Raw genomic sequence first — 24,980 nt, forward strand, 5'->3', positions numbered from 1 at the left:
GCCCTGTTTTGGCTGCCCTTGAGGAGGAGCCCTTCGCAAATAAGAAATTCCATTCTTTAGGTGCATGGCTGTGGCAAGGATGTATTCTCATCTCCGGCTGCTTTTAACAAGCTCTCTGGACACAATGACACTGCCTTTGTCTGGAACTCTGTGTCATCACTCCGAGCTCCAGCAACGAGAGCAGTATGCACACCTGTGGTATTTTTTCCTACATGGATCACCTTGTATGGGTTTCCACACAAAGGGAAACTCAATAAAGAGTGCTGAATGACTGGCTGAAAATAGTACACTGACCTCTTCATCAAAGGGTAAAGCTGGAGCAGTGAGGGCACAAATAAAGGGAAAGAGGGTCACGGCCAGTGCAAAATCACGGGTAAAATGAATTTACAAAAATGTGGTACAAATAGATTTAATTTATTGCTTTAGCTTAAAACTGTATCCAATATTTAGAAACAAATGCATTGTTCTATGAATGTCATCACGGCAACATGTAAAAATAAGATGAGTGATCTATCTAATAAGCTCAAACAACATACACATTGCTTGACCAAAAAGAGCCAATTAGTATCTGCCCCAAACATTCTTTTGACAATCTGGGTAGGGTCTGAAGGAGAGAGATGCAGCTCTCGCCAACGTCCCACTCCCCCAGGAGCTGTCCCTCCTCTTGTTGGCCAAATGGCTGCTTCCAGGCACCTTTGCACTGAGGGAGGGAAGGTCCCTCAAAGACAGAAGTGCCCTTTCCCTGCCGGGCTTCCAGTCTAATGGGAAAGCAGTATTTTCACAGGCGTTTCATGGGAGATATAATCTAAAATTGCCAATGCTGTTTGGTTACACATACACACACACACCTTTCTGTACACTAAGCATGTACTTATTATTTACATTGTTATTTCTAAAAAGTATTTGAGGCAGGACACTTACATTGTTTTGCTACAAAGTATAGTCATAACAAAACATTTTTTAAGTTACAGAAAAAAGGATACTTAAAATTTTCGGTATTTACTTGTTTACGAAGAGACAAATCATTTAATAACAAGATATCAACTTACGGAGACTTGAACGTAAATTTGCTATTACCTTTAAAGATTGTCTCTTAGTCACATAATTCTCAGATTGAAGCAATTTCTCATAGTCTTCAAAAATCTAATAGAAAGAAAATAAATGTTAGACTGTAAAACCAGCCGTGATTTCTGTGCGTTAGGTTTGCTTGCTCTCTTGCTTCAGAAGTCAACCCTGACCCTGGCGCACAGCCCAGCTGCTATGCTCCCTCTCTCTGCGCTTAACCCTAGGCGGAGCCACCATGCCAGGGGAGGCTTCCCCTTTTACTGTGCTCATTCATACACAGACACTGGGGGACATCAATGATGCAAGTGACATGCTTCTCCACTTTATTTTATAATCCAGGCTGGCCCCTCTGGAGCACTTCTCCTCTCCCCAGAAGCTGGGGGCCACTGGTGGTTAGGGCCCCTATTTTCTAACATGTCATCCATCATCACTTAGGTCCTTCACTACAACTCAGAGTGCCAGCGGCTGGGGAAGCTCAGCGTCAACCCGCCACCACGCGTGGACACTCTCAAAGGTCAGGAAGGTGGAAGGAGCAGGCCCAGCACAGAACCAGGGGCTACATGCTCCTGGTTTTTGAAGACTATAGTCTTCAAAAGCTACATGCTCAGGGGCTGAGGAGTGTGGGAAATAGCCATCGCCTCTAGAGGGCCAAGTGCGAGGTCTGTGTGCCCGTGTGCGACTGAGCCGAAGAGGTGCACATAGATGACAGTCACCCAAACTGAGAAAGTGACAAGTAAAAACAGAAACGTGTAGCTCCCATTAAAGTCACAGTAACCATGCTCTTCTCAATGAAGGACATACTATTTATTCTAATTGCCGTGAAATACAAGGAAGATCTTATTTATAGGTCACTAAATTTATCAGACGAACTTTGTGGTAAGTTTTAGTGGTAACTATAAAATGCAAATACATGCATAAGGTATGATTTGACTTCCCCAGCTGCCAGTTTTATTATTGTAGAGTCATATATCATGTGCTCCAGTTTCATGGTTTATTGTTAAAATACAGGAAACTCCAGAAGTATGAAATGTTTGAGGGAGTCTGAGTTCTCAGAGCTGGTGTTCAGGCAGCTGCCTCAGTGTGTGGGAAACCACTAACCCACACAAGAAGTGACAACAGATACAAAGACACATTTAGATAAACCAGGGATCAAGGAGAATGAGGGCATGGTCTCTCAAACTGCTGTGTGTTATCCCTGATGCCAAAGCATTATTATTTCACACAAAAATTACCTCACTCATTCTACAGAAAAGATTAGTGGATGATACCACATCTTAGCCTTCTTTTATTTTCAGTTATTATACATGTAACATCTACTGAGTCTTTCTTGAACATTCCATCTAACATCTATAGTTACTGAACAACCAAACTATAATAACAGTTCATTTCCTAGATTCAAAAATATGCATTTTATTTTAGTCTTAAAGCTTTTGGATGCCTCTCTGGCAATAAGAATTATTCTCCCTTCATGTTTTATACTTAGAACAAAGTATTCCAAGTGATCTGACGAATAATTTCTTGGTAATTTTAGGATATGAAAATTACTTTGATTTACATGATTATATTGTGAATTCTTTTTTTTTTATATTGTGAATTCTTAATCTTAAAAGGAGACTAGCAAACAATTTATGAATAAAATAGACATAGCTTAATTTCTGTGATTTGGGTGTGACTGTTAGGTAGGATATTCCATCCGTTTCCCTTTATTTTTTTGGTGACTAACTAGAAATGTTTAGATTACAGAGTGGCTTGCATTATATTTCAACCGAACAACCGAACAACTGGTCTAGAGCATCTGAACCAACAATGGAATAAATCCTGTAAAGTTTTGCTTGTAGTTTTTTGCTATATTCTACTTTAACATGCTGTTTCTACTGCTTATATATTTAGCAAAAGCATAGCCGCTCTTGGATGGATCTTTCAACATTCATTGAACACAACCAAAAGTATAGCATTGAGTTAGGTATTAAGAATACAAACAATAATGATAAAAATTAATAGGGAGAACTTACCACGATACTATCCTAAAAACTTTAAATCTTGTCAAATTCCTACTACAACCCAATGAGGTAGGTATTATTAGGTTGGTGCAAAAATAATTGCAGTTTTTGCAATGATTTTTAACCTTTTAAACTGCAATTACTTTTGCACCAACCTAATAATATCTTTATTTTGCAGTAGGTACTGTAAGTTGCCCAGGGTCACACAAATCGTAAGAGGCAGAACTGGGTATTGAAGCCAAACAAGCAGACTCTAAAGTCTGTACTGTACTCTGAACCCCTGTGTTCCACAGAGAAGGTTCCTGCCTCTTAGGGGGAACTCAGGCCCCAGCCAGGAAGATACAGACACAACATAGTCACACAATGTGAAAAATGAGAGATAAAGGGGTGGGGAGGGAGTGTGTGTGTGTATGTGTGTATGTGTAGGGGTGTGTAGGGGTGCGATTATGGAAATCTTCCTAGAAGACTCACATTTCAGCAGAATCTCAAAAGGATGAGGGGGATTCACCACTAGAGAAGGGAGTTGGAAGAAAGTAGTATTTTGGTATTTCTACTGGAAAGTAAAACTAATTATCGACCAGGTAAAATGATTTACTTTAGTAAGGGTGAGGTGCCCTTCCATTTGGAAAAGCCACCTACTGCCTCTGCAGGACAGCATGGATGCTCTTACGAGCAGAGTGAGCAGGTGCTCGTTGTTCCTTGGAGCACCAGAGCACAACAGGAAGAGATGTGAAAAACGAGAAAACCTTATCTCCTGCCATCCTCAATTTTCCATCAAGTTTCCTGATGAGCTGGCTTCCAGATAGTGGACAAACTGGGTGTATGAGTGGTTTTTATTGTGGGTCATAAATGGGAGTAAGTGCTTATAGATCTAAGAGGGAGGGAGGAGGAGAAAGACAGAATGAGGTAAAGACTTAAAAATAACTTTTACTTACAATGTCATAATTCTGTTCTAAGAAGTCTGCTACCAACACTTTATGTCTGGTTAGTAAATCCTAGGGAAAGAACAGTCAAGTGAAACAATATTATTATAGCTAATAAATTTTACAAATTTGTCTTTTCCTTCTAAGATTGAATAAGTCCATTAATTAGAAACAGAAAAGTTTCAGAAGAAAATTTTTGTTTACATCACAAAATTATTTCCATTCTTAGCTTAAGATGTGAGATATAAGTTTGTTTCATGTTCAAAACAAGTTTTTATTTTAAATTCATATCATGGTTAGATTATAGAAATAATTTCATTACTGAAACAAATGGCATTTTAGAGATGAATTTACAGTATATTTCTTCAAACCATAACTCTACATTGTGCATATGATATAATACTCAAATAAAGTTTACGATGATCTTTAAAAGTGTCACTAATAAACAATCATTTTTACAAAAAGAATTCTGAATGAACTAAAACCATATCTTACAAGTTAACAGATTTTCAAGGATTTTAACCTTTAGTGTGTGTTTTTTTTCTTAACCATTTTTAAAACAGGGGCCTAGGATACTGGGAAGAACAAGAATGACATTTCACAGGGCCGTCTCAGTATCGTCCTGCTCCAGGGTTAATGGGCTGTGAGGTGTTGTGCAGTTACTGAGTAGCACAATGCACTGTTTCAAAGTCAAAGACAAGCAGCCTGATCTTATTACAGACATAACTCTCAGAAAACTGGACAAAAGCATAAAGGAACGTTTGACTTTCTTCAAATCACACCTAAATCATATCCTTATTTCACCTTAATGTTGAAAGAAAACAAGCCTTACCTAATCCCTTTTATATGCTTAGAGACTAAATACCCTATCTAGATATTGTGCAGAATTTAATTAAAAACATAACAAGAATTTTAAAGTTTTCCAAAATAAATTCTTATATGTTAATACACATTTAATTAAAACTTCCTAAAAGCATATAGAAGACACACACATAACCTCACAGAGAAGAGAAGGCAGCAACAATGGTAAAACCTACCTATTTCTGTTTTAATAAGAAGTAAAATATGTAAAGCATTTTGCACTATAATTTTCAAGTTCAGAAACAATGAGACTGGCTATTAATTTCATTTTATATTACTTATCGTCACAACTTGATTGGCCTTTGGGCCTATCAGTGGAAATGTGGGACTTTTTTTTCAGTAGAACATTCAGTACTGTTCTGGAACTGGAATTTTAAAATGGTAATACCCTCTATAGGGGTTCATTCCTGGCCTGTCTGAAGTCAAAATTCAAACTAATCCTCTATCGGGGACCCCTGAGAGAGTAAGGTCGCTCCACAGAATCCTTTGGGGTCCCTAATCTTTTTCTAGGTGGATATTTGGGATACCAGTTTTCAGACACTCCCTTCCCTAAGCTCCTCACCAGTATCAGTGATTTTCTGAGCGACCCCAGGTCAGAAAGAGGCTGTCTCCCTGGGCTGTGGCAGACACTGTGCGTTGTCGCACCCATGGGAGTTTCCACCTGCTACCAGTCCTCAGCCTAAGTGTGAGGCCCACGCTCCCTCTGCCAGAGCAATGCAGAGCACTGTGCCAGTGAGTGCAGCCTTGGAAGGCTTTCCATTCACGCTCGTGTTACACCAAAGAAAGAGGAGTCAGGAGGGAGTTCTGTGTGTAGCAGCTCCTTCAAATTCCAACGGGAAAAAAACCTTGAAATAACTTAAAAAATTCAGTAATAGAAAAATATAATGGTAGGGTAGAATTCCTCCAGCACGTGTATATGATAGGTACAGTCAATAAATGATTCAACATTGAATGAAACAATCTTATTCAAGGACCTGCTATACATACACACATGCAGATACGCACAAAATACACAGACAAATACAGAGCGTACCAAAATAAATGCATACACATTTTAAGAAAGGAAAAACTGTATTAAAATTGTAATACTCAATATATACCGATAACACAAGATGAATACAAGTCATGTTTGACTTCTGCAATGACAAGAGGTGCTCAAAGTGGTTGCCATCAGTGTCCAGACACTTCTGATTATGACGAACTACTGCTTGAGCAACCCTGACCAAAGTGTCCACTTGTATACATTTTTTTGGCACCCCCAGTACAACTGCAGCATTATTATAAAGCATATAACTGAGTGGGAAAAAACTACCTAGAATTTCACCCAAAAAAGACAAAGCAGAAAATTGCAAAGAAAAATAAAGTTCAAATTTTAAAGAATTTAAAATTTAAAAAATTATTTGAAATAGTATATACTCTTTCATCCCACCTCCCAACAATTCTGTTTTGAAAGGACTAAGTTTTGCATAGTCTAAGTATCATGCTTTAAAAAATCTGATATTGATATTTTAGTGAATTGTGCACAGCTGGGGAGAAACGGGTGGAGTGTATCGAGTACTTTACACATGTTACATCTAATCTCCACGACAACTCCACAAAGCAGGAATTATTTTCTTCATCTCACAGATGAGGAAAATGAAACTCAAAGGTTAACTAACTTGCTCAAGGACAAACAGCTAGTCAGGTGGGAGAGAGATGGAATTCAAACCACCTCTAGTATGTTGATTCTTGGAGGAGGGATGAAAGATATTGTGGTTGAAAGAATCTTTTTGGGGAAAGGACAATTTGTAGACAATACCATGACAAAAACATAAATTAACAATGTTAAAACATTAATGACTAAGCTGGGCAACAGTCATCTTGGAGCTTAAAACAAAAAGCTTCACCTAAGATGTTAAAAACAAAAGCCCAAACCAATATAAAATCAAACCAAAAAAAGAACAAACAAAACCTCTTGAAACCAGCTACTTTAAAAAAAATAGTAACTTAAGGTCATCATTACATTATATTAGCCATAGTATTTTGGAAAAATATAGAAAACTGGTATTTCTAATATTGTTAGCACACTAGAAAACTTTTCTGGTTATTGTGATTTTTCAAGGATGTAAGTTCAATGGAAAGTATGCTGAAATACAAATCCAAACATTAGAATTTATTTTTGTGACTCACCATGGTGCTAAAAATTAAATTGGGCTGAACATATGATAGCAAGACATTACCAAGTATAGTTTAATCTATTTAATGTTGGAAAATCTTTGGGGAAATTTTCAAAAACACACATTAATCTGTACTTGCTTTTCTTTCCATTAAAATGTGTTCTGTGTTTATAATTATTAGTCAAGTCTTACTTAAGGTTTTTTCTTTTTTAACTAACTTGTTTCCATGACAGCAAAGAGTCATCAAATAGAAAAGGGGGGGAAATGGGACTATAGTATCTATTAATAGAAAACATCTCCTTAGTAGTTTAGGCACAGACATTTTGCTAGAAAGAAAGGGTATCATCCTTTGTGTTAAATGTCTTTCTTCATATCTGATGCACTAAGGTGTCTCTCACCATGGGCTCTAGATATACTCTTTTTGGGGGGTTCATCGGTAGTCACTGCACAAGTTTTGTTTTGCCCGGTGAGATGGTGGCTCGTGAAATGGAAAAGGCTCCTGGGTTTCACAGCTCACTGAGCACATGTCCTGTCTGCTGCTCCCCGCCCCCCGCCCCTTCTGGCCCCAGCCCTTTGCTCTCTTTTCCTTCCTTCCCCTCCCTCTTTGCTGTTCTTGCTAGTTTTCTTCTTCCTTTCTTTACATCTTTGTTTTCTTCATGCTCCCTAACTCCCCCTTCTCTTTCTTTCCCTTCCCTTTCCCACCTATCCCAGACTTCCAGGCACGGACTCTTCCTCTCCCCGTTTTCTCAGGGAGAATCTAGGGAGCAGGCAGGATGGATGGAGACATGTGGAAACCCTAAGCAGGCTGGTGACCATCCTCCCTTCAAACCCCAGTTCTAGATTGGTTGATATTTTATTTCAGACTTGGCTCAAGCATTTCGGGACGAAGGCACTGCAACTCCTTTGCTCTACTGTCTCGGGCAATTCAGGTCTGGTCCCCAAACTGCACACTGTTGTGAAAACAAAAGTACCACAGTAAAGTGTCATCCTCAGATAGGATTCTCCCTGACAGTTCATGTCAATTCAATTTTCCGCATCTCATTATATATCTGGAGATATCTTGGTTCCCTTTATAGATTGTGTCACAGGCAGCTTTCAGCCTTGCCTATCCCTTAACTAGGCTATCTTCAAGGTCAAGTCCACTCACCAGTGTTCTCTTTTCTTAGTCACAGGAAGCCCCTTTCACTGCCCAGCTGCAGGCCCTACTTCCGTGTGGACACAACTATATCCCTTTCCATTTGTCAGGTTTCTTCTTCTCCTGAGATCCCCCTTCCTCCTGCTCCACTGATCTCTGCCTTTTCTTGAGTCTTTCTGCTCTAACACTCCCTCACACTTCCTCCCACCACATGAGCTAATACAGTGTTTCCCCGAAAATAAGACCGGGTCTTATATTAATTTTGGCTCCAAAAGACACATTAGGGCTTATGTTCAGGGGATGTCCTCCTGAAAAATCATGCTAGGGCTTATTTTCCAGTTAGGTCTTATTTTTTCAAGGAAACACGGTATACCTTTTAATAGATTTAAGGAACTTTCTCAGAACAGACTGAGTAAATTCCTAGTCTATAGATAATACATAGTTTTCAGTACTGCAAACTACTGCTTTCACCTTTCCCTATCTCTGGGGAACTATTAAAAAGAACTATTTATCATCTTGGTCAACTTTCAAATCATTTATATACAGTAATAAGATTAAAGTATATATTAATATTAGTATATGAACGATGTCAGTATCGTTGAAATATTTATAACATATAAAAAAATAAAAGTCATACACAGATTACAATGAAGTAAAATATAGGGAGTGCCAAAAAAATGTACACAAGTGGATACTTCTGTCAACATTGCTCAAGCAGTAGTTCGCCATAATCAGAAGTGTCTGGACACTGATGATAACCACTTTGAGCACCTCTTGTAATTGCAGAAGTCAAATGTGACTTCCCGGTGGCTCAGGCGGTTAGAGCTCCATGATCCCAACTCTGAAGGCTGCCAGTTCGATTCCCACATGGGCCAGTGGGCTCTCAACCACAAGGTTGCCAGTTCAATTCTTCGAGTCCCGCAAGGGATGGTGGGCAGCCCCCCCTGCAACTAAGATTGAACACGGCACCTTAAGCTGAGATGCCGCTGAGCTCCTGGATGGCTCAGTTGGTTGGAAAGCGTCCTCTCAACCACAAGGTTGCCGGTTCAACTCCATGGCAACTGGACCTGGAGCTGAGCTGCGCCCTCCACAACTAAGATTGAAAGGACAACAACTTGACTTGGAAAAAAGTCCTGGAAATACACACTGTTCCCCAATAAAGTCCTGTTCCCCTTCCCCAATAAAATCTAAAAAACAAACAAAAAAAATGTGACTTGTATTCATCTTTTGTTATCGGTATATATTGAGTATTACAATTTTAATACAGTTTTCCTTTCTTAAAACGTGTGTACTTTTTTTGGCACCCTCTGTATATATTTATATCCTAAAAAAGTAGAAGTGAATTTGGAATTACGTAAATAGAACTAAATTGTTGAAATGCTTTTAAAGAAACAAATCTGAATATATACATTTAAATAAACCTTGTCTATTTTATAACAGACTTTAAAACTTATTTTTTTATGATGCTGTTATGTCATCAGCTTAAAATATTTTTGGCATACCTCTTGTAAAATGGCCTTCAGAGCCGATTTTATAGACACTGAAGAAAATCAGTCTCTACGTTACTTATTTTAAAATTTTATTTTATAAAATTTTATTTTATTTCATTTTATTATTACTAAAACCAGACAAAAAAAGTTCTAGCTAATTTGATTGCCCACTTTATCCACTAACCTGGATGTTAAATAGCTCTTCACTATTTCCAAAACTTTTACCTGCCCTCAAAGGATAAAGATTTGCCATTATTAAAAAATGAATTTGCCACAAACATACCAGTTTCCAAATATATTAAACAACGGCAGTATCATAAGAATAAGTACGTGGTTTTCTAAGATAGAAACCTTGAAGGGAACATCATTCATTGGATGTGTGAATGCTAGTATTTTAGTTTGCAAATTAGCTACACTATTTTCTAATATGCTCTCTGAACATGTTTTTGATGGTTGAATTCATAGAAATAGAAAATAGAAAGCAGTTGCAAGGGGCTGGAGGGAGAGGGAAATGGAGAGTTGTTTAATAGAGACTGATTACATGACAATATGAATATCCCTAACATAACTGAACTATACTCTAAACAATGGTTAAGATGGTAATTTTATGTTATGTGTATTTTACCACAATTAAAATTGTACGTAATTAAACTTAACTCATATAATAACAAAGTAGATAAAAAGTTTATAATATATGATTATGAAAAAAGCTACAATATAATTTATTAGTATTTTGTTTTACATGTGGAAATTTTAAATTATGCTGATAAAATAATGTGATGTCCTTCATATTCAAAGATGTAATTCTCCACTTCCCTTAGTTCCTTTCCTGGAGGGAAGCACAGTTACTGTTCCCCACATATCCTTCCAGAGGTATTCAGTGCATATGCACCTTAAGTGGAAGCTTATACCCTTTGTTTTTAACATAAATAAAAGCATGCTATACAGAGAGTACTACATTTCCGTTTTTCATTTACATATTGGAATTCATTCCTCATGAGCTTGGGACAAATATTTTGAGTTGTTTTTCCACAACGTGACAGACTGGCCTAGTAGACTGGATTCTATTTACTGACGCCTCTTATGATCGACGTCATACGCAGTTGGCTATGCTCATGCCTAAGGAACAGAATTTTCTGTTTTTTAAAATTAAAGTGCCTCTTCAGAGGCCAATTGACTTTAACGAAAGGCTGAAACTAAATGATCTAGCTGATTCAGGAAAGAAAAATTTACCTTAAAAGTAGCAAAAGCATCTGAAGCAATATCAAATGTTGACAATTCCACATACTTAAAGAAATCTCTGAATTGATTAGAAAAGAGGATGATTTTGGCAAGTGGTTCATGTCGAATACATTCTCTCAGCATAATTCCACAACGTAAGGCAATCTGTGGGGCTTCATATCTAAAGGATAAACAAGAGATAGAGAACTCTGTTATCTTATTAACAAAATAATATTAATGGTATCAAAAGAATCGTTTCAATACTGCTATTAATGAAAGCAGAGACGCCATTTGTCATAGTTCGTTCATACGCCCCTCATTCAATACCCAGTGAATATCTCTGATGTGTCTGGTACTATTCCAGATACTGGGGATACGACAGTAAGGGTGACAAGGACACTGGCTTCCTGGTGTTCATATTTTAGTGAGAGTATGTCTGGTGGGGGAATACGCAGGCTACAAACAACAAAAAGATAATTTCCTAGTCTGAGAAGTGCTATGAAACTGATGACAATAAAAAGGTATATTACAGAGTGTGACTATGACTTAGTTTATTTTACTTTAGATTGAGTGGTCAGGGAATGGTCAAAGCGTTCCGAGCAAAAAGAACTAACTGTGCAAAGACCCCAAGGCAAGAACCAGCTTGGTGAGTTAGAGAAGATGGAAGGTGTCTCGTTGGAATGCAGTGGGGAGAGCAGTGAGTGGTGTGACACAAAGCAGGAGTGGAGAGAAGGGCAGGTGCCAGATCGCGTACAACTCTGTAAGCTAAGGTAAAGCGTTTGTTTTTAAAGTGTAGTAGGAAGCCTTTGGAGAGTTTAAAGTAAGTAATTAACATGGCCTAATGTATGCTTTCAAAAGATCACTCTGGCTACCTGTGGAGAATCTATTGTAAAACACAGAGAATGGCTTGGGGAGCTAGAGTGGAAGCAGGGAGACAAGGTGGGAGGAGGAGCGAGGCCCAGCTAGAGACGCTGGTGGACTGGGGTCGTAGTAGAAGAACCCTGGACTGTGGGCAGATGTTTCCTGTTGTTTGGAGGGAGAGTCAACAGGACTTGCTGATGTTGCAGCCAGGACAGGGTGGGGAATAAATGTGGCTTGAGGGATATTGAGGGTTGAAGAATGATTCCTATGTTTTTGGCTTGAATATAATTGGGTAGACGGTGGTGCCTCTTATCAAGATGAATAAACTAGTTGAAAAACAGGTTAGAAATTAAGAAATTAAGAGATTGTTTTCGATCATGTTAACTTTGAGATGCATGATATCTAAGTAGAGATATCTCCTTGGCAGTAGAATATACCAATGTGAATTCAGAAAAAAGATAAGGGATAGATATACATATACATGATTTGCATATAATAGATGACCAAGAATTAATAGCTGATTCACTGAAATCATGAAGTGGAATTACACCTCACAGCAAAACCTGTACTAGAAAAAAACAATGTCTACTGTAGGAAAGCGTTCAGGACTGACATACTACATCTGTTTTATTTCTAACTTAATAATAATCTTTCGAGGGTCAAATTCAACATTGAAATAAATCTAGGTTTGAGTTACATTGCAGTGTATGATAAAGTTTCAAGAAAATGAATAATATTTAGCTCAAGTAAGACATGCCCAGTATTGAAATGATACAATTACAATTGTGTGGTAAATATTGGAATAGAATAAAAACCGATGTAAAAGACTAGGAACTGAGTAGAGTATAGCGTAAAGAAAAATCTCATATTATTTAACATTTCAGTTGAATACAGTACTAGTTTTAATGGTTCTAGTACAAAGCCTATTGGAAAAAAATAACTTTAAATATCTCAATTCTTGGAAAAAAGTGCTCGTATAATATTGAGAATAGGAAAAATGATTAATAAAGGACCTATGAATTCAAATGTGCCATGAATTCTGCAAGTTAGAAAATTCTGATAAAAATATTTTAAAAAGCAAGAAAGTCCACTAAATGATGAGAACTAAATAGGTGAGAATTGAACTGATGAGGACACTGAATAGTTGAGAAAAATCAAACATTGAAAACCAAACCCCCTTACACAAAACTTCAAGATACCAGTCACCACGTATAAGTGAAAATATTTTGTTGAACAATAAAGAATAATGAAGTATTCTTTATTAAACAGATAATACCAGGGGTGCCAAAACAATGTATACACATTTTAAGAGATATTATCTATGCTCAAGCAGTAGTTCGCTGTAATCAGAAGTGTCTGGACACTGATGGTAACCTCTTTGAGCTCCTCTTGTAATTGCAGGAGTCAAACGTGACTTGTATTCATCTTTTATTATCGGTATATATTGAGTATTACAATTAATACAGTTTTTCCTTTCTTAAGATGTGTATGCATTTTTTGGGCACCCTCTGTATTTACATGAAATTCAGATTCAAGAATAAAATTTCTTTTCCATAATTTAAGAAATAGGCTAATTTAGTTTATAAAATCAAATTTACAGATACAGTAGGGGAAATGGCAAACAAGGCTATTTGAGAGAATTCATTAAACCAGGGTGGCATTTATTCATATTGGTCTTGTTTTATGTTGAATACTTATAAATATCATTTCAATATCCCTTGAATAACTCATACTAACATTAAATACTAATCTATTCAGAAAGGCATGATTATTTGAAGACTATAAAAAATGCTCATGTATAGTGTTAGAAATTTCTCTTATCAGGAGAATTTGAGAATCAGCCTACTGGCACACATGGAAAACTTATAGATGGGGAAATATTAAAGTTGTTATAAAGAGGGGTACATTTTCTGAAATGTGAAGGAGAAAAACATTGTCATTTATTCAGAGAGGACTGAAGAGAATATAAATTAAAGACTGTTGGCTTAGAGAAAGAAACTAAGGGAGAGACGATTAAAATCCAGAATTACTAGTAAGATATTTATTGACTTTCATAATTTAGCCCTAAACTCAACTTTTCAATTTCATCTCCCATCACATTCCCTAACTCTTTGGAGTATGCCATTCTCTCAACCTAGCATGCCCTGCTCCTCACATTTCCACCTATATTATTCGTGCTCATCTTTCAAGGCTTAATTCAAATGCCAACTCCTCCTTTAAGTCTTTCCTGATCACCCACCATTCAGGATGATTCTCTACCTCCTTCACATTCTTACAGCTTGTCTGTAATTCCACTTAAACAGTATTTTTTTCATTTTGTGCTATGGCACATCACAATTAACTTGTTATAAATAAATCTGTTTTCTTCACCTCATTACAAACAACTTCATTGCCGGGGATAGGTTTTACTTATCTTGTTACCTTCCCCTCTCCTCCTTTACCCCATATCTCCTTCTAGTGTCTATATCTTATCACCTACCCCCATCCCCACCCCAATCTCCAAGAATGCCTAGCATGATGTTTTTCATAAAGTAGCCATATAATGAATTTCATGAATTTCAAACTGAGTAAAATTCTTGATACCAGAGGACTCTAATGAGTCCTCAAACTTTGGCTTATACAAAAATCTGTATGATCTGTAGCCAACATTTTCTCATTTCTTAATTCAATTTCCAAACTGAGACTATCTATAAAAATTTTTTTTTACTCCAACTTCTCTGTATAATTAGTTCTCTTTTTCTCTTCATTTGGCGAAGTTTATTGGAACCATCTGTGAGGTTGAGAACCATCTTGAGAACCAAGAGAACATAAAAAAAAAATACTTCTCTGTGTCAAACACTTGTCATTCCACCCCAGTAATTTGTTCCCAAGAGTGGAAGTGTCATTCTCTGAGATGACAACTTCTTAAAGTTAGTAATACATTAATATACATACAAGGAAATTCCTAATTTTCCTCACTATTCTTTAAGGGATCTGTAATGCACATATACAATATGATTTCATTCTGACTACACTCTAGGATGTTGGCTTTTGATAGTTTATTGCCTATTATATAAAAAAGCACTCCACATGTTAAGCCTATTTTAAGTTTCAAATCCCAATAACAATATCATTAGGTTTGGTAAAGAATAAATATTTATCTCATTTATTCTATTCTATTTATGGATAAGGTTCCCGAGGGCAGAAACCATTAGAAATCACTGGGTTCTCCACAATGACTAACTTATGGCAGGTCGCCAACAAAAGTTTATCCAATGAATGCTGACTCACTATTTTATAGAACTGAATCTTATCTTTTTCCCTAATTTGTAGTTTGGGTTATATATTGTGTACTATAAACAACTATGTTATTGTAGAGAATATATGCCTATTCAAATGACAGCATATAAGATCCCTTTCAAATTTAATGAAAGCCAAATGTAAGAGTAATTGTTTCATCTAGCAGTGAGCTACAGTAAACATTACACAGAAAATGGTTAGAAGAAAGATCTTGTGCAATAATATCTCAACTTAAGAACATATTATGTAAGGAAAAACAGACTTCTGTTATTACTGGAAGCAAACAACACCAGGCAGTATTTGGAAAAGTTTTATAAAATGTCATTCAACAAACACTTGGCTTCCTCAATATAGTCAAAAAGTTTTGCTTCTAATCTAGAAATATTTGCTTACTTTAAAAATAATGGAATAATTCTGTCCACTGAAAAGGCCTAGAAGCAATAACAATCCAAAATCAATGAGCATCCCTAACATCTAGATTATAGTCTCTAAGAACCATTCCTCACTAAAAGGAACAAAGGTCATAAGTAGATATGGCTGATTCCAGGTCTGTGTTAGGAAATGTACAAAATGGGCTGGTACATCTTGCGCCAGAAAGCAAGGAAACGCTCACAAACTAATGGTAGTGATATAAAAAGGACATATGTCAACTCGAAGGGGACATGGATGGACAACTGAGCATCAAAAAAAAAAGTACGTAAAATATGAGATGTATGGAAAACCATTAACACATTAAGTACACTAGTTCATAATGATACTAAAGAGATAGAGTGAGTGGCAGGGGTGGCGGAAAGAGGGGGGAGAAGTTGTGGATGTGGGGAGGGAGAGGGGGGAGATATGAAACTCATTAGACACCAATGTAGGTTCCCAGGGTAACAACTTACTATTCTCTAAATTGGTAACTGAAGGAAAATTAAATTGTTGAGGTGGATGAAGGAAAGTTATTGTTTATAAAACTACTCTAGTCAATAAATACACAAGAAATGCTAGAATTAGAATATCATCTTTGCGTAACCCCTAATGAAATGAGTGAATCAGGGAATGTTCTTCAATGAATGGCAAACCAATTAAGTGTAAGGTTGATAGGGTACTTTATAATGGATTAGGTTGTCACTCTGAACCCATTGCTCAACCTTAGCACTACTAAATGTATGTCTCCAGATGTGAGGAAATATGAATTATACAGAACCACCTACAAAATGTAACTGCCAAAATAAAATAAAATCTGAATCTAATCAAGCCTTTAAATATAATCTCCAGTCTAGAAATGTAGGGGATGATGGCACAAGTTAAATTACACCATTAGGAAGCAACTTGACAAACTCAGAATGGAGGAAATTCTGTAAAATAAGTGACTCAGCTTTTCAACAAGTCAAAGGCATAAAAAGGAGGGTACTATTCTAAATGAAAAGATTTAAGTGACAATACAGCCAAATACAGTAAGTGGACCTTGTTAGGATCCTTGTTTGAACAAACCAACTATAGAAATATTTTGGGGGGGACTATCAAGGAAATTTGAATATAGACTGGGTATTGGTTATTAAAGAATTATTGACAATTTTTAAGTGTAATAATTCTATTGTGGTTATGTAAAAATTGTATTTTTATTTTTGAGATGTATATTGAAGTGTTTAGGGTTGATATGATGATATTACACGAGGCTTTAAAATACTCCAGCCAAAAAAATAGCAAGGAGAGATGCTGAGGAGATAGAGGAAACAGACTCAAAAATATCGATGGTTGTTGAGGCTGAGTGATGGGTACATGGGGTTTCTTTGTACCTGCTACTTATGTATATGATTAAAAATTATTGTAATAAAACTTTATAAAATAGTATTATTGGGAGAAATTTATGATTTTAATATTAGACTCTGGAACATCTTCCCCTGGTCCTGATTCTTTGTGGATCACCGAGAGGAGTTTAGTGACCTCCTCCTCAAATTCTCTCAGTACCCTGGAATGTCACTCAACTGGGCCAGGAGAAACGTTCATTTTGAGTAAGTGTTCACTTACAGTCTTTTCACAAAATTTGGGCTCCAAATCCTTTACGCCATGGTTTATATCCCATATCCAGATGGTTCTCTTTGATGGACAAGTATCAATTTCTTTCTGTCTTACATTCTTTATGGTTAGACTTAGGTTGAATATAACATGTTACTATCACATCCCTAAATAACATCATGGTTGGTGTATAAATAAATGCACCAATCAAGTTATGTCCTAAGTTTTTAAACAACATTATAAGCAACCATACAGTACAAATGCTTACGTTTAAACAAAGGGCTAATTTCTCTAGCATTTCAAGCTAAACTAGAAAATGGTGACAAGTTAACTGGTGCAACTGTACCATTTAGGGCTTCTTGTTATCTACCTTGTGCTCAGGGTCTTCTATGATTCCCTCTCCCTTCACAGCTAAACGGTCCTCAAATCTTATTAACGTTATATTGATGGTAAAAGACACAGGATTTATAAACAGATCTGGATTGAAAATTTGGCTCTGTCACTTATTAGCTGTATAACCTTAAGCAATAGCCTTACTCTCTCTAAGTTTCAATTTCCTCATCTGTAAAATGGTGAGGATAATACCTAGTCCTCAGTATTATTAGAAGGATTAAATAAAATAACATAACTAAAGACACTGAATGCAACACCTGGCATGTAGCAAGCTCTCAATAAATGGTATCTACAAAACAGGATACGAAGGAATGGGTTTCAAGTTTGGGTTAAAACATAAAAGAAGAAGAATCATTATAATAGAGAATAATAACCAGAGAGGAGTCATCACCAAATTGTTGAAAATGGTTTCTTTGGGAGGCATACGGCATGCATTCCCTTCCTATATTACATTTCTAAAAGGTTTGAATTTTTAAATAATAAACATGTATTACTTTGAACCAGAAAAAAATGGAAATGTTTAAAAAGTATCAACTCTCTTCATTCCCAACATCACCGCAAAAGTTCTGGTCCTATTTATCGCTTGCTTGGACCATTCCAGGCTGGAATCTCAGCTCCTCCACCCTCCAAGCCACTTTCCTCATTGTTACTACAACTGATCGTGTCTAGTCCATGGATGATGGTTCCATGTTGCCTAGAGAATGGCATTCAGACTCCTTGGTATGGCATGGATGGCTCTTCATAATCTGGTCTCAGTCTTTCCAGCTTTATCCCCCCAAATCTCTCCCCCATTCACGGTGGACTCCAGCTGCACCAGAATTGTCATCTTCCAAACACACTGTACATTTTGATGCCTCTGTACCTTTGCATGGGAGGTCCCCAATCCTTTTATGCTTTGTACCTATTTGGCAGTTTTCTACTTTAAGATCTGCTTCATTTTTTACTTCCCAGGCAGAGATCATGGCTCTTTCATCTGTGCTCCCCTAGAATATACTTTACCAGTAAAAACAGTGAGTTGTAATGAATTTTCTTTCCTCATTGTAGATTCTTAGTGCTTAAGGACTGGAAAGCTGTATAGTGCAGTTCTGAGAGCACAGACTCTGGAGCCAGACTACACGGGTTTAAATCATACTACCTAGGTGCCTTTGGATAAGTTAGTTAACCTCTCTTGGCTGCAGTGTCCTCATCTATAAAATGGAAATAATAATAATGATAACAACAACAACAACAACAACAATAACTACAGGACTATTATATAAATACAAAGCAAGGCCTCTCATATAGTAAGTCATATGTTAACTACTACTGTCACTATTACTATCATCATCAATATTATTATTGTAGGCCTTTAATAAATGAACTTATTAAATAAACTTTAAAAAAAGCAGTTTTAGCCTTACAAACTAAATTAAATACTGACTTTTCAAAAGAAATAGAAAGATATTTTATAAAACTTTCCTAATGAATCAGATTTGAGTGAGTTTGCTTGAAGTAAACAACTCTTATTTTTCCATTGTGTGCTATAATTATACAAAAATGAAGTCTTAGAATAGAAATCTGTATAATAAAGTGGCTTTTTAATTAATCAATTTATTTTTCCCACATATTAGAAAAATAAATAAGAGCTATTTAAAAAATATTTTTAAAGTTTTTTCTTAAATACAGAAAAGTGACATATTTATTACAAATTATCCATTAAAATAGGATCACAGGTAACTACAAGTCATTGATTAATAATGGAAGAATTCATGTTTCAAATATAAGGAAGATTTCTACTTACATCAATTTAACATTTTGTTTAGAAACTGAATGACCTGTTGCATCAAATCATTTGTGCAAGAATAGTAGTCATTTTAATTTATCAGAAAATTCACCATCAAATAGGACACAGACATAATTTCAAATAAAGTTATAAAGATACACTGATTATTCACTCATTAAACTTTATATGTAATCCTACTTTTTTATTTTAATATCAGCTCTTTCTTTTTTAAACTTTTATTTATTTTAAGTGTGTTTTTCCAGGACCCATCAGCTCCAAGTCAAGTAGTTGTTTCGCAGCTCACAGTGGCCCATGTGGGGATCGAACCGGCAACCTTGTTGTTAAGAGCACCGCGCTTTAACTAACTGAGCTAACCAGCTGCCCCTGTAATCCTATCTTTTAATAAACCAAGTCCCCACAAGTTTTACAGAGACACATATAAATAAATACAGAGGGTGCCAAAAATATGTATACACATTTTAAGAAAGGAAAAAACTGTATTAATTGTAATACTCAATATATATCGCTAACAAAAGATAAATAAAAGTCACGTTTGACTTCCGCAATTACAAGAGGTGCTCAAAGTGGTTACCATCAGCGTCCAGACACTTCTGATTACAGCAAACTACTGCTTGAGTATAGATAACATCTCTTAAAATGTGTATACATTTCTTTTGTACCCCCGTTATATCCAGCAGTAAAAAGTTATTAAAAGACAGCCCAATCTTTATATGAGTCTCTATAAATTGATAAATATAGCAAACTCCCTGCACCACTTCACTGTGCAGCTACTCTGGAGCCTCCCACTATTAAACCTCCAAAACCCTCTCCTGATGATGGTGCGTTTTCCGTCTGATTCCTTCCTCTTCATCTCCAACTCTTGTTTGTGCAAATGGACTTAACATCTAACTTAGTCTAGTTCCCCTGCCTGGCTTCCCATCGCCAAGTCTTTTCTCAACTCTCTCCACTGACAGAGGGGTACAGGGTGGGAGAAATAGGGCACAATTACACAGTCATAAATCCCATGCACATCACAAATAAAAAAGGCTCACTCTTGATCTATAACAGATTAGCGCAGTTAAACATTTAATAAATAACAATTAGAATTAATTATCTTCTGTCTCATTACTTCCGGAAAGGGAAAATAAAGTTGTTTTCTTCAATATAAGTTATACTTCTTCACCAACTTAATTTTCAAAATAAATATTCAATTATGCTAAATTTCTATTCCACAAAGCATAAACAAGGTATAAATGTTTAATACATATATTTTATCATATACAAAAAGGAATGGAATTAATTTTAAATTACCCTGAAACCACACTTAGTAACTTACTAAATTGCCTTTCCTCTTCATTAATCCGAGTTTTTAAAACATAAGAGCATTAATTTTCCATTGTTTCTAATTCCCTCGGTAGGAACATACCAAATCTTTGTGCTTAGCCAGCCACTAGTATCGGGTGCAGCTCTATGCACAAAATAAATACAAGGTCGTTGCTGTCCCCTCACTGCTCAATGACAGGCCGTAAGAGGTCCTCCAAAGTAGTAACCCCCACTCCAGGGATGAAGCTCGTGGAGTTGCATGCGCCCCACACACGGTTACCACACCACGGAAGATACCGGTTTAGATCACCCACACCCCTACTGTTCCCTATCAGCCACCACGATTTCCAGGACATTTAGGATAATACATTTCAGCACGCTGGAGGGAACATTTATTTCTAAGCTAACTTTAAAACTGCTCTTAATTTATCTTCATTTCCTGAAACACAAATCTAAGATTCTTCTTTTCCCCCAAACTCTTCAGTGGCTCCCCACTTCCTCTAGGATAACGTCAAATAAATGCTTTAGCTTAACATTTTAGAATCTCCAGAAGTGGGTACAAACTGATCATTTTGGCCTCTCCACCAATGACCAGCCGTGAAGATCATACACTGCTGGGTCCATTAAACTTTACAAATCAACCTGAACTGGAAATGAGCACTTTATAAATACTATTCTGGCACTTATATATGGCCTCAATTATATTTGTTTACAATTGTACATATATTTCAACATGATTTGCAGCTCTTAAGAGAGATAGGGAAAAATTATTTCTTAGATTGATAGTTACTGAGGATCATGTTCTAGTGCTGTGCTTTGCTAGCTATCTCCTTGAAGATTCTTAACAACCTACTGAAGTAGGCATTATAATTGTCTCTACCTATATTGCAATGAGGAAACCAAGACTTGAGGATGTTCGATAACTTGCCCAGTATCTTACAGCAAGAAAGTGCAGACCCTAACTGAAAACACAGGTCTTTCTGGCAATGCATGTAATGCAACATCACTTTCGTGTGAATGTAATATTACAAATTTTATTATTATTTTACAAAGAAACTGAGGCTTAGAAAGGGGCAGTGACATACCCATAGTCACAGAACTAGGAAGTGCTAAGAGACCAGGAAAAGGAACACTCAGAGAACAGAGTTCTTCTAAATTAAAAATAGGGTAGCTGAATTAAAATTCAATAGTTTATCTTCAATGGAAGATAAAATGAACATCTTCCAAAAGTAAAACAAAGGGCAAGAAATAGAAAATAGAAGAGATAAGAAATAAATACCAGAGATTCAACTCTGACTAATAGGAGACCTAGAAAGTGAAAACAGAAAAATGAAAGGGAAGAAATTTTCAAAGAAACAATATGTGACAGAATGTTAGCAGTCCATCGAAATCCATTCTCCTCTTCTTCCTGGGCACTAAAGTACATTTCTCAGATTCCCTTAAGAATTAAGGGACCAAGTGACTATGGGCTCTCAAATGGAATGTGAATGGGAGAAAAAGGGCCATTTCCAGGCAGGCCTGGCTTATAAATTCTCCTATGTATTTTTGCCTTCCCGTGGGCTGAAATGGCAATGACCAAAGTGATTTGAGCCACCACATGTTAAAGAAGGCAGAATCCCCTGATGACCTAGACCATTTGCTCTGCACTATTTGGAAAATAAACTTAACTTGCTGTGACGCCACTCCATTTTGGGAGTCTTTTGGTTATCAAGTTTAATGTTTGTTATAAGTTTATCCTGCTCTAATTCATGATACTAGTATAGTTCCCTTTCCAGAATTGGAAGAAACAATTCTCCCGTAAAAACAATATTTCATACCAAAAAACAGAGTAATCATAATATACTACTTTGGTCAACAATGAATAATGATTACATAGCCATACTAATATAAATGTGATTTTTAATAAAATAAAATTATAAATAAAATTATAAATAAAATAAAATAAAAATTGTGATAAAGTATCTTGAGAGGATAAGGGGAAGGAAAATGGAATAATGGTGATGGTAGAAAAACTAAATTATCTAGCCTATTAAAAAGTCAAAAGATAGTTTTTAAAATCGATCAATCAAAATATTAGTGTAGGCCCATTATTTGAAATACAGCGGTAAATACCAGATGAACGAATAATAAAGATGAAAGTGATTGTCTCTGGGCAACAAGACTGAGGCATGGAGAAGGAAGAAGCAAAGAGCTGGTATGTGATGATATATCTGATTTTTAAACTATGTGTTATGCATTGCTTTGATACAATTAGATGTTTAAAAATGTACAAGACAGGAATTGGGAATTAAACACAGAGGAGCTGGACTAGGTATGAAACAACATAATACATAGATTTGAGATGGTGGAGTAGAAAGATAGGGAAAGGGAGGCAGAAGACAATCTGCTGCCCTAAGCCTTGCTACACCCAGTGCTCTGGTCTGTAGGAGTTAGAATAGTTTCAAAATGCCCAAGAAACTTCGTAAATAAGTATACATATAAAGAAAAATCTGGGATTCTATTATCTGGCTAGACTTCCGGGCTCCCCTGTGGTCCCATATACATATAGTAATATTTACTTTATCCCTGTGTGGAAGCATGTCACCTTGGCAGATGCTGGTCATTGGAAGAAGAGAGAGGGAGGGAGGGAGGGAGGGAGGAAGGGAGGGAGGGAGGAGAGGGAGGGAGGGAGTGTGTGTGTGTAAATGGGGATTAGGGTTAGGGGATTTGGTCTCATGAAATCAGGGAAAGGGTTAAGTGGGCAGCTAGGAAAAGGGCAGATTGGGAGGTGCAAGCAATAATAAAATAGGAAGAGACAAGAGCTAACAGGAAAGTGGAGGAAAAGAGAGGCCGTCAATGGAAGGAACCTGAGAAATATAAAGATGCAAAGAAAGGATTGTGCTGTGCCCTAAGTAATCAGGGAAATATAGATTTGGAGGGCTGACCTCAAGTATGGCAAAGATCTTTACTGTGATTCCAAAAGCGAACCCATCATATCCGAAATGAGGCTAATGCTATATACATTTAATAACTATTCTAAACTCAAACTTACTTTCAAGGAAACCATGTACCTACCCGTTGAGGAGCATAAACAGGATATGAGGATGAGCGCTAATGTACTCCACAGTAGGAAACCGAGTGCCTATCTGTCTTCTCAGGATGTTGTTAAATATCTGGGTCACATCTTTTTTGCCCTGTTAAAGAAACAACCAACCATTATATTGTACACTTGAAATCGGTGAACTGTATGGCATGTGAATGACATCTTAACGGCTGTTCACACACACACACAAATAGCACTATCCTTCCTAAGACGAAAACGTTAATTTACTCTTTAGTCAGCTGTGCTTTCAAACATTCAACACAGAGTCTGCAAAACAGATAAAGCTCCTTGCCACAGGATTTGCACTGTGGGAAATTTGGACAATTGGAAGACTATTTCTCACAGCAGTAAGTGAAACGCACAGATGAATATGAAATAGTAAATATGACATAACTGAATGCTTTTTTTTTTACCTTTTTACAAGAAAAATATTATGATTAGCATTTTTAAACCTTCATAAATAAGGAGGGAAAACAGATGAAGAAAATATTTTAGCAAATGTAGGTTGGAATCAAATTCCTTTTTCTTAGATATACTTTTTAGTAATTTTTCCCCTCCTTTTTATCCATTCCCCTCTCACCTTGCTGCATTAAAAAAAAAAAAAAAAAAAAAAGGACAAAAAAGTAAGCTTTCTATTAGGTGAACACACTTAACTTAGGTGATGATAAGAAGTCATATCTAACCTAGTCAAAAGAAGGGACCACTTAGTCCTAGCAAGTAGCCCGAGCCAGGGGAACTACAGCCAGTCTTGGACAGGGCTTCTTAGAGCATGCATGTGTAATAAGACTTCCACTCTCACACACCCCACAACCCCAGGATAGCCTGCCTGCTTCTCCAAGCGCCCATTGAACCGGAGTTTTTAATATGGAAAATAAGAACAAGAATGACATTCCATTCTCAACTGCTATGGCCCTGATTCTAGCTGGTCATCTCCCTACTGAACTAGTAAAGAGAGTCTTCCAGGTATGCCCTCTACTTCAAAGCATCCTTCACTTGGCAGAGTGAGCTAGCTAGAAATGCAAATTCCACCACACCATTCTCTTCTCTTTAGTGCTTTTGCTCAAAGAAACATCAAACAGCTTCGATGGCCTGGCCCTTGCCTGCCTCTCCAGTCACCTCTCATTTTCCATTCTTACTTCAAGTTCGATTAATACCAAATTGCTTTTCTACATATACTTATATGTAATCTTTCATGCTTCTATGCCTTGTTCATGCTCTTCTGTTTGTCCTGAATGCTTTTCCTTCCTTTGTTTTTCTAATTCTCAGTCATCCTTTAAGATTCAGTTCAGGAGTATTCGCCTCTGGGATAACTGCCCCCTCTGTATTACAAAACATCTTTGCTTCAATCAATCAGTACCTCCACTTCCTCACTACCCCCATTCTCCATCCTACCACCCTCACAGCAGCTAGATGTATTAAGTGCTTGCT

The 24,980-nt window shown here is 36.7% G+C and overlaps 1 protein-coding gene across 7 annotated transcripts in view; it reads right to left on the reverse strand.

The window, feature by feature from the left end:
* CAB39L (calcium binding protein 39 like) overlaps nucleotides 1–24,980 on the reverse strand; it is a 137,032-nt gene that overhangs the window by 18,149 nt on the left and 93,903 nt on the right. For all 7 annotated transcript variants that reach the window (XM_081045880.1, XM_081045878.1, XM_081045881.1 and 4 more), the window contains 4 exons: nucleotides 23,525–23,643; nucleotides 10,864–11,032; nucleotides 4,001–4,060; nucleotides 1,078–1,143 (listed from right to left, as the gene is read on the reverse strand). In XM_081045880.1, the coding sequence (XP_080902006.1) occupies nucleotides 1,078–1,143; nucleotides 4,001–4,060; nucleotides 10,864–11,032; nucleotides 23,525–23,643 (414 nt within the window). The remainder of the gene's footprint in view (nucleotides 1–1,077; nucleotides 1,144–4,000; nucleotides 4,061–10,863; nucleotides 11,033–23,524; nucleotides 23,644–24,980) is intronic.

Source organism: Rhinolophus hipposideros (genome assembly GCF_964194185.1).
Source record: "Rhinolophus hipposideros genome assembly, chromosome: 4".
In the NCBI taxonomy this organism is placed as follows: domain Eukaryota; kingdom Metazoa; phylum Chordata; class Mammalia; order Chiroptera; family Rhinolophidae; genus Rhinolophus; species Rhinolophus hipposideros.